Genomic DNA, 11,752 nt, shown 5'->3' with positions numbered 1-11,752 from the left:
CTACACACAGTGACACACACACAGTGACACACAGTGATACACACACACAGTGACACACAGTGATACACACACACAGTGACACACAGTGATACACACACACAGTGACACACAGTGATACACACACACAGTGACACACAGTGATACACACACACAGTGACACACAGTGATACACACACACAGTGACACACAGTGATACACACACACAGTGACACACAGTGATACACACACACAGTGACACACAGTGATACACACACACAGTGATACACACACACAGTGACACACAGTGATACACACACACAGTGACACACAGTGATACACACACACAGTGACACACAGTGATACACACACACAGTGACACACAGTGATACACACACACAGTGACACACAGTGATACACACACACAGTGACACACAGTGATACACACACACAGTGACACACAGTGATACACACACACAGTGACACACAGTGATACACACACACAGTGATACACACACACAGTGACACACAGTGATACACACACACAGTGACACACAGTGATACACACACACAGTGACACACAGTGATACACACACACAGTGACACACAGTGATACACACACACAGTGACACACAGTGATACACACACAGTGCCACACAGTGACACAGTGACACACACACAGTGACACAGTGACACACAGTGACACACAGTGACACACTCACACACACACACAGTGACACACAGTGATACACACACACAGTGACACACAGTGATACACACACACAGTGACACACAGTGACACACACACAGTGCCACACAGTGACACAGTGACACACACACAGTGACACAGTGGCACACAGTGACACACACACAGTGACACACAGTGACACACAGTGACACACTCACACACAGACACACACACAGTGACACACAGTGGCACAGTGACACACACACAGTGACACAGTGACACACAATGACACACACACAGTGACACACAGTGATACACACAGTGACACACTCACACACAGTGACACACAGTGTCACATTGACACACACAGTGACACACACACAGTGTCACACACACACTCACACAGATACACACAGACACACACACAGTGACACACAGTGACACACACACAGTGACACACAGTGACACACACACAGTGTCACACACACAGTGACACACACACATTGACACACAGTGACACACACACAGTGACACACAGTGACACACACACACAGTGTCACACACATAGTGACACACACACAGTGACACACAGTGACACACAGTGACACACACACACACAGTGTCACACACACAGTGACACACACAGTGACACACACACAGTGACACACAGTGACACACAGCGACACACACACACGTGACACACACACAGTGACACACACAGTGACACACACACAGTGACACACACACAGTGACACACAGTGTCACACACACACAGAGACACACAGACAGTGACACACAGTGACACACACACAGTGTCACACACACAGTGACACACACACAGTGACACACACACAGTGACACACACACAGTGACACACACACACACTCACACACAGTGTCACACACACAGTGTCACACACACACAGTGACACACACACACAGTGACACACACACACAGTGTCATACACACACACAGTGACACACACACAGTGTCACACACAGACACACACACACAGACACACATACAGTGTCACACACGCACACACACAGACACACGCACAGTGCCACACACACAGACACACATAGACACACACACAGAGACACACACAGTGACACACAGTGTCACACACACACTCACACAGACACACACAGATACACACAGACACACACACAGACACACACACAGACACACAGACACACACACAGACACACACAGACACACACACAGACACACACACAATCAGACACAGACAGACACACACACACACACAGACACACACAGAGCGAGTGGTTGAGCGAGTGGCTGAGCGGGTGAGTGAGTGACTGAGTGACTAAGTGAGTGAATGAATGAGTGAGTGACTAAGTGACTGAGTGAGTGACTAAGTGAGTGACTGAGTGAGTGACTAAGTGAGTGACTGAGTGAGTGACTAAGTGACTGAGTGACTGAGTGAGTGACTGAGGGAGTGACTGAGTGTCTGAGTGACTGAGTGAGTGAGCGAGTGACTGAGTGAGTGACTGATTGAGTGACTAAGTGAGTGACAAAGTGAGTGACAAAGTGGCTGAGTGAGTGACTGAGTGAGTGACTGAGTGAGTGGCTCAGTGAGTGAGTGAGTGACTGAGTGAGTGACTAAGTGAGTGAGTGACAGAGCGAGTGACCGAGCGAGTGACTAAGTGACTGAGCGAGTGACTAGGCGAGTGACTGAGCGACTGACTAAGTGGGTGAGTGACTAAGTGAGTGAGTGACTAAGTGAGTGACGAAGTGACTGAGTGAGTGACTAGGCGAGTGACTGAGCGACTGACTAAGTGAGTGAGCGACTAAGTGAGTGAGTGACTGAGTGAGTGACTAAGTGAGTGAGTGACTGAGTGAGTGACTAAGTGAGTGACTAAGTGAGAGAGTGACTGAGCGAGCGGCTAAGTGACTGAGTGAGTGACTGAGCGAGCGACTAAGTGAGCGAGCGACTAGGCGAGCGACTAAGTGACTGAGTGAGTGACTGAGTGAGCGACTAAGTGAGCGAGTGAGTAGGCGAGCGACTAAGTGACTGAGTGACCGAGCGACTGACTAAGTAAGCAAGCGACTAGTCGAGTGACTGAGCGAGTGTCTGAGTGACTGAGTGAGTCACTGAGTGACTGAGTGACTGAGTGAGTGTCTGAGTGAGTGACTGAGTGAGTGACTGAGTGAGTGAAAGAGTGACTGAGTGAGTGACTGAGTGAGTGACTGAGTGACTGAGTGAGTGACTGAGTGAGTGAAAGAGTGACTGAGTGAGTGACTGAGTGAGTGACTGAGTGACTGAGTGAGTGACTGAGTGAGTGACTGAGTGAGTGACTAAGTGAGTGAGTGACTGAGCGAGCGACTAAGTGACTAAGTGACTGAGTGAGTGACTGAGCGAGTGACTAAGTGACTGAGTGAGTGACTGAGCGAGTGACTAAGTGAGTGACTAGGCGAGTGACTGAGCGAGCGACTAAGTGACTGAGCGAGTGACTAAGTGACTAAGTGAGTGACTAGGGGAGTGACTGAGCGAGCGACTAAGTGACTGAGCGAGCGACTAAGTGACTAAGTGAGTGAATACGTGAGTGACTGAGTGAGCGACCGAGCGAGCGACTAAGTGAGTGAGTGACTAGGCGAGTGACTGAGTGAGTGACTGAGTGAGTGACTGTGTGAGTGACTGAGTGAGTGACTGTGTGAGTGACTGAGTGAGTGACTGAGTGAGTGACTGAGTGAGTGACTGTGTGAGTGACTGTGTGAGTGACTGTGTGAGTGACTGTGTGAGTGAGTGAGTGACTGTGTGAGTGACTGTGTGAGTGACTGAGTGACTGACTGTGTGAGTGACTGTGTGAGTGACTGTGTGAGTGACTAAGTGACCGAGCGAGCGACTAGGCGAGTGACTAAGTGACTCAGTGAGTGACTGAGCGAGTGACTTCGCGAGCGAGCGACTAAGTGAGTGAGTGACTGAGTGAGTGACTAGGCGAGTGACTGACTGAGTGACTGTGTGAGTGACTGAGTGAGTGACTGAGTGACTGAGTGACTAAGTGACTTCGCGAGTGACCGAGCAAGTGACTAAGTGAGTGAGTGACTAGGCGAGTGACTGAGTGAGTGACTGAGTGACTGAGTGAGTGACTGAGTGACTGAGTGAGTGACTGAGTGAGTGACTGAGTGAGTGACTGAGTGAGTGACTGAGTGACTGAGCGAGTGACTGAGTGAGTGACTGAGTGAGAGACTGACTGAGTGAGTGACTGAGTGACTAGGCGAGTGATTGAGTGAGTGACTGTGTGAGTGACTGAGTGACTGTGTGAGTGACTGAGTGAGTGAGTGAGTGACTGAGCGAGTGACTGAGTGAGTGACTGAGTGACTGAGTGAGTGACTGAGTGAGTGACTGAGTGAGTGACTGACTGAGTGACTGAGTGAGTGACTGAGTGACTGAGCGAGTGACTGTGTGAGCGACTGAGCGAGCGACTAAGTGACTAGGCGAGTGACTAGGCGAGCGACTATCACCGCACCTGGGCGTGCCGCATGATGACTCCGAGGTTGACTCCCTCTGTGTGGAGTACCAGCCTCCTCGGCCCGCCCGCTCCACCCGCGGCGTCCACCACCGCCTCCACCCCCTCCACCGCCTCCTCGGTGAGGAGGCCGCGGACGATGCCGGGAACCTCGCGGACGACGGAGCGACGTGACAAAGCCGTGACGAGAGACGAGACGTCCAGATGCTCACGGAAGACAGGGAGCTTGAAGACCACCTGGGGTGTGGTGGGTGGAGGTGTGGGTGGGTGGGTGAGTGGGTGGGTGGGTGGGTGTGGGGGGTGGGGGTGGGTGGGTGGGTGGGTGAGTGAGTGGGTGGGTGAGTGAGTGGGTGAGTGAGTGGGTGGGTGGGTGAGTGGGTGGGTGAGTGGGTGAGTGAGTGAGTGGGTGAGTGAGTGAGTGGGTGAGTGAGTGAGTGAGTGGGTGAGTGAGTGGGTGAGTGAGTGAGTGAGTGGGTGAGTGAGTGGGTGAGTGGGTGAGTGAGTGAGTGAGTGGGTGAGTGAGTGGGTGGGTGGGTGAGTGAGTGAGTGGGTGAGTGAGTGAGTGGGTGAGTGAATCAGTGAGTGAATCAGTGAGTGAGTGAGTGAATCAGTGAGTGAGTGAGTGAGTGGGTGAGTGAGTGAGTGGGTGAGTGAGTGAATCAGTGAGTAAGTGGGTGGGTGAGTGGGTGGGTGAGTGAGTGAGTGAGTGGGTGAGTGAGTGAGTGAGTGGGTGAGTGAGTGAGTGAGTGGGTGAATCAGTGAGTGGGTGAGTGAGTGGAACTCACCCGGCACCAGCGATGCTCCGTCCCATCGTAGGAGTATTCCTCCACGGCGGGGAACGCTGACAGCACGGCGCTGATACGGAGAGCGTCACCCCCACTACACACACAGTACACACACAGTACACACACAGTGTACACACAGTACACACACACAGTACACACACACAGTACACACACAGTACACAGTGTATACACAGTGTATACACACAGTACACAGTACACACACAGTACACACACAGTACACAGTGTATACACAGTGTATACACACAGTACACAATACACACACAGTACACACACACATAGTGTACACACACACAGTGTACACACACACACAGTGTACACACACACACACAGTACACACACACAGTGTATACACAGTACACAGTATACACAGTGTATACACAGTACACAGTGTACACAGTGTATACACAGTACACAGTGTACACAGTGTACACACAGTACACACACAGTGTACACACAGTACACACACAGTACACACACACAGTACACACACACAGTACACACACAGTACACACACAGTACACACACAGTACACACACAGTACACAAACAGTGTATACACAGTGACACACACACAGTATACACACAGTGTACACAGTACACAGTGTACACACAGTACACACACAGTACACACAGTACACACACACAGTGTACACACAGTACACACACACAGTGTACACACACAGTGTACACACAGTACACACACACAGTGTACACACACACACAGTGTACACACAGCAAACACAGTACACACAGAGTACACACAGTACACACACAGTACACACACAGAGTACACACAGTACACACACACACAGTGTACACACAGTGTACACACACACACAGTGTACACACACAGTACACATAGTGTACACACACACAGTGTACGCACAGAGTACACACAGTGTACACACACACAGTACACACAGTACACACACACAGTGTACACACAGTACACACACAGTACACACAGTACACACACACAGTGTACACACACAGTGTACACACAGTACACACACAGTGTACACACATAGTGTACACACACACAGTACACACACAGTACACACAGTACACACACAGTACACACACACAGTGACACACACAGTGTACACACAGTGTACACACAGTACACACACAGTGTACACACACAGTGTACACACACACACAGTACACACACAGTACACACAGTACACACACACAGTGTACACACAGTGTACACACAGTGTACACACAGTACACACACAGTGTACACACACAGTGTACACACACACACAGTACACACACAGTACACACACAGTACACACAGTACACACACAGTACACACACACAGTGTACACACACAGTACACACAGTGACACACACAGTGTACACACAGTGACACACACAGTGTACACACAGTACACACACAGTGTACACACAATACACAGACAGTGTAAACACAGTACACCCACACACAGTGTACACACACACAGTATACACACACAGTGTACACACACAGTACACACACAGTACACACCCACCCACCCCACCCACCACACCCACCCACTCACCCACTCAATCACCCACCCACTCACCCACCCACTCACTCACTCACCCACCCACTCACTCACCCACCTACTCACTCACCCACCCACTCACTCACCCACCCACCCACCCACTCACTCACCCACTCACTCACTCACTCACCCACCACTCACTCACCCACCACTCACCCGCTCACTCACTCACTCACTCACCCACCCACCCACTCACTCACTCACCCACTCACCCACTCACTCACCCACCCACTCACCCACCCACTCACTCACTCACCCACCCACTCACCCACCCACTCACCCACCCACCCACACACCCACTCACCCACTCACTCACCCACTCACTCACCCACTCACCCACCCACTCACTCACCCACCCACCCACTCACTCACCCACCCACTCACCCACCCACTCACCCACCCACCCACTCACCCACTCACCCACTCACTCACTCACCCACTCACCCACCCACTCACCCACCCACTGACCTGTGACCTCTCTCCATGTCCTCCTCATCCAACGCCTCTTTCACGTTGCCCTGGGAGACCGCTCCACCCTCCCCCTCTTCCTCCTCCTTCTCCTCCTCCCCCTTCCGCTCTTCCTCCTCCTCCTCATCATCATCATCACCTCCTCCACCTCGCCCTGGTCCACCACCACCACCACCCTCTCCATCCTCTCCATCCTCTCCCTCCTCTCCCTCCTCACTCTCATAGTCAACCTGGAGAGAGACACGGGGAGAGAGACACGGGGAGACACGGGGAGAGACACGGTGAGAGAGACACGGGGAGACACGGGGAGACACGGGGAGAGAGAGACACGGTGAGAGAGACACGTGGAGAGAGACACGGGGAGAGAGACACGGTGAGAGAGACACGGGGAGAGAGACACGGTGAGAGAGACACGGGGAGACACGGGGAGAGAGAGACACGGTGAGAGAGACACGGGGAGAGAGACACGGTGAGAGAGACACGGGGAGACACGGGGAGCGAGAGACACGGGGAGACACGGGGAGAGACACGGTGAGAGAGACACGGGGAGACACGGGGAGAGAGACATGGGGAGACAAGGGGAGAGACACGGGGAGAGAGACACGGGGAGACAAGGGGAGAGAGAGACACGGGGAGACACGGGGAGAGACACGGTGAGAGAGACACGGGGAGACACGGAGAGAGAGACACGGGGAGACACGGGGAGAGAGACACGGGGAGACAAGGGGAGAGAGAGACACGGGGAGACAAGGGGAGAGAGAGACACGGGGAGACACGGGGAGAGACACGGTGAGAGAGACACGGGGAGACACGGGGAGAGTCACGGTGAGAGAGACACGGGGAGACACGGGGAGAGAGACACGGGGAGACAAGGGGAGAGACACGGTGAGAGAGACACGGGGAGACACGGGGAGAGAGACACGGGGAGACAAGGGGAGAGAGAGACACGGGGAGACACGGGGAGAGACACGGTGAGAGAGACACGGGGAGACACGGAGAGAGAGACACGGGGAGACAAGGGGAGAGAGAGACACGGGGAGAGAGACACGGTGAGAGAGACAAAGGGAGACACGGGGAGAGAGAGACACGGGGAGACACGGGGAGAGACACGGTGAGAGAGACACGGGGAGAGAGAGACACGGTGAGAGAGACACGGGGAGACACAGGGAGAGAGAGACACGGTGAGAGAGACACGGGGAGAGAGACACGGTGAGAGAGACACGGGGAGACACGGGGAGAGAGAGACACGGTGAGAGAGACACGGGGAGAGAGACACGGTGAGAGAGACACGGGGAGACACAGGGAGAGAGAGACACGGGAAGACACGGGGAGAGACACGGTGAGAGAGACACGGTGGAGAGAGACACGGTGAGAGAGACACGGGGAGACACGGGGAGAGAGAGACACGGGGAGAGAGAGACACGGTGAGACACGGGGAGAGAGACACAGGGAGACACGGGGAGAGAGACACAGGGAGACACGGGGAGAGAGACACGGGGAGAGAGACACGGGGAGAGAGACACGGTGAGAGAGACACGGGGAGACACGGTGAGACACGGTGAGAGAGACACACGGGGAGAGACACGCGGGGAGAGAGAGACACAGGGAGAGAGACACGGGGTGAGAGACACGGGGAGAGAGACACAGAGAGAGACACGGGAAGACACGGGGAGAGAGACACGGGGAGATAGACACAGAGAGAGACACAGGGAGAGAGACACGGTGAGACATGGGGAGAGAAAGACACGGGGAGACACGGTGAGAGACACAGGGAGAGAGACACGGGGAGAGAGACACGGGGAGAGAGACACCGAGAGACACGGGGAGAGAGACACGGGGAGAGAGACATGGAGAGAGAGACACGGGGAGAGAGACACCGAGAGACACGGGGAGAGAGACACGGGGAGAGAGACACGGGGAGAGAGACACGGGGAGAGAGACATGGGGAGAGAGAGACACGGGGAGAGAGACACGGGGAGAAAGACACGGGGAGAGAGACACGGGGAGAGAGACACGGTGAGAGAGAGACACGGGGAGAGAGACACGGTGAGAGAGACACGGAGAGAGAGACACGGTGAGAGAGACACGGTGAGAGAGACACGGGGAGAGAGACACCGAGAGACACGGGGAGAGAGACACGGGGAGAGAGACACGGAGAGAGAGACACGGGGAGAGAGAGACACGGGGAGAGAGAGACGGGGAGAGAAAGACACGGGGAGAGAGAGACACAGGGAGAGAGAGACGGGGAGAGAAAGACACGGGGAGAGAGAGAGACACGGGGAGAGAGAGACACGGGGAGAGAGACACGGTGAGAGAGACACGGTGAGAGAGACACGGGGAGAGAGACACAGGGAGAGAGACACGGGGAGAGAGAGACACGGGGAGAGAGACACGGGGAGAGAGACACCGAGAGACACGGGGAGAGAGACACGGGGAGAGAGACACGGAGAGAGAGACACGGGGAGACAAGGGGAGAGAGAGACACGGGGAGACACGGGGAGAGACACGGTGAGAGAGACACGGGGAGACACGGAGAGAGAGACACGGGGAGACAAGGGGAGAGAGAGACACGGGGAGAGAGACACGGTGAGAGAGACAAAGGGAGACACGGGGAGAGAGAGACACGGGGAGACACGGGGAGAGACACGGTGAGAGAGACACGGGGAGACACGGGGAGAGAGAGACACGGTGAGAGAGACACGGGGAGACACAGGGAGAGAGAGACACGGTGAGAGAGACACGGGGAGAGAGACACGGTGAGAGAGACACGGGGAGACACGGGGAGAGAGAGACACGGTGAGAGAGACACGGGGAGAGAGACACGGTGAGAGAGACACGGGGAGACACAGGGAGAGAGAGACACGGGAAGACACGGGGAGAGACACGGTGAGAGAGACACGGGGAGAGAGACACGGTGAGAGAGACACGGGGAGACACGGGGAGAGAGAGACACGGGGAGAGAGAGACACGGTGAGACACGGGGAGAGAGACACAGGGAGACACGGGGAGAGAGACACAGGGAGACATGGGGAGAGAGACACGGGGAGAGAGACACGGGGAGAGAGACACGGTGAGAGAGACACGGGGAGACACGGTGAGACACGGTGAGAGAGACACACGGGGAGAGACACGCGGGGAGAGAGAGACACAGGGAGAGAGACACGGGGTGAGAGACACGGGGAGAGAGACACAGAGAGAGACACGGGAAGACACGGGGAGAGAGACACGGGGAGATAGACACAGAGAGAGACACAGGGAGAGAGACACGGTGAGACATGGGGAGAGAAAGACACGGGGAGACACGGTGAGAGACACAGGGAGAGAGACACGGGGAGAGAGACACGGGGAGAGAGACACCGAGAGACACGGGGAGAGAGACACGGGGAGAGAGACATGGAGAGAGAGACACGGGGAGAGAGACACCGAGAGACACGGGGAGAGAGACACGGGGAGAGAGACACGGGGAGAGAGACATGGGGAGAGAGAGACACGGGGAGAGAGACACGGGGAGAAAGACACGGGGAGAGAGACACGGGGAGAGAGACACGGGGAGAGAGACACGGTGAGAGAGAGACACGGGGAGAGAGACACGGTGAGAGAGACACGGAGAGAGAGACACGGTGAGAGAGACACGGTGAGAGAGACACGGGGAGAGAGACACCGAGAGACACGGGGAGAGAGACACGGGGAGAGAGACACGGAGAGAGAGACACGGGGAGAGAGAGACACGGGGAGAGAGAGACGGGGAGAGAAAGACACGGGGAGAGAGAGACACAGGGAGAGAGAGACGGGGAGAGAAAGACACGGGGAGAGAGAGAGACACGGGGAGAGAGAGACACGGGGAGAGAGACACGGTGAGAGAGACACGGTGAGAGAGACACGGGGAGAGAGACACAGGGAGAGAGACACGGGGAGAGAGAGACACGGGGAGAGAGACACGGGGAGAGAGACACCGAGAGACACGGGGAGAGAGACACGGGGAGAGAGACACAGAGAGAGAGACATGGGGAGAGAGACACTGGGAGACACGGGGAGAGAGACACGGGGAGAGAGACACGGGGAGAGAGACACGGGGAGAGAGACACGGTGAGAGAGACACGGTGAGAGAGACACCGAGAGACACGGGGAGAGAGACACGGGGAGAGAGACACGGGGAGAGAGACACGGAGAGAGAGACACGGGGAGAGAGAGACACGGGGAGAGAGAGACGGGGAGAGAAAGACACGGGGAGAGAGAGACACGGGGAGAGAGAGACGGGGAGAGAAAGACACGGGGAGAGAGAGAGACACGGGGAGAGAGAGACACGGGGAGAGAGACACGGTGAGAGAGACACTGTGAGAGAGACACGGGGAGAGAGAGACACGGGGAGAGAGACACAGGGAGAGAGACACGGGGAGAGAGAGACACGGGGAGAGAGACACGGGGAGAGAGACACCGAGAGACACGGGGAGAGAGACACGGGGAGAGAGACACGGAGAGAGAGACACGGGGAGAGAGACACTGGGAGACACGGGGAGAGAGACACGGGGAGAGAGACACGGGGAGAGAGACACGGTGAGAGAGACACGGGGAGAGAGACACGGGGAGAGAGACACCGGGAGACACGGGGAGAGAGACACGGTGAGAGAGACACGGGGAGAGAGACACGGGGGGGAGAGACACGGTGAGAGAGACACGCGGAGACACGGGGAGAGAGACACGGTGAGAGTGACACGGGGAGACACGGGGAGAGAGATACGGTGAGAGAGACACGGGGAGAGAGACACCGAGA

General features: G+C 55.4%; 1 protein-coding gene across 1 annotated transcript in view; it reads right to left on the bottom strand.

Moving 5' to 3' along the window:
• The window catches only part of POLR1A (RNA polymerase I subunit A), a 144,289-nt gene that overhangs the window by 13,104 nt on the left and 119,433 nt on the right, over positions 1 to 11,752 (bottom strand). The window contains exons 33-35 of the mRNA XM_076064594.1: positions 6,982 to 7,211; positions 4,944 to 5,037; positions 4,159 to 4,395 (exon numbers count right to left, since the gene is read on the bottom strand). Of these exons, the coding sequence (XP_075920709.1) occupies positions 4,159 to 4,395; positions 4,944 to 5,037; positions 6,982 to 7,211 (561 nt within the window). The remainder of the gene's footprint in view (positions 1 to 4,158; positions 4,396 to 4,943; positions 5,038 to 6,981; positions 7,212 to 11,752) is intronic.

This window comes from Petromyzon marinus, unplaced genomic scaffold (assembly GCF_048934315.1).
Source record: "Petromyzon marinus isolate PM22_M1 ecotype Great Lakes invasive population unplaced genomic scaffold, UKy_Petmar_22M1.pri1.0 PM_Scaffold_54, whole genome shotgun sequence".
NCBI lineage: Eukaryota > Metazoa > Chordata > Hyperoartia > Petromyzontiformes > Petromyzontidae > Petromyzon > Petromyzon marinus.
The sequence above is the reverse complement of the archived record's forward strand: the minus strand, read 5'-3'. Positions and strand labels throughout refer to the sequence as shown.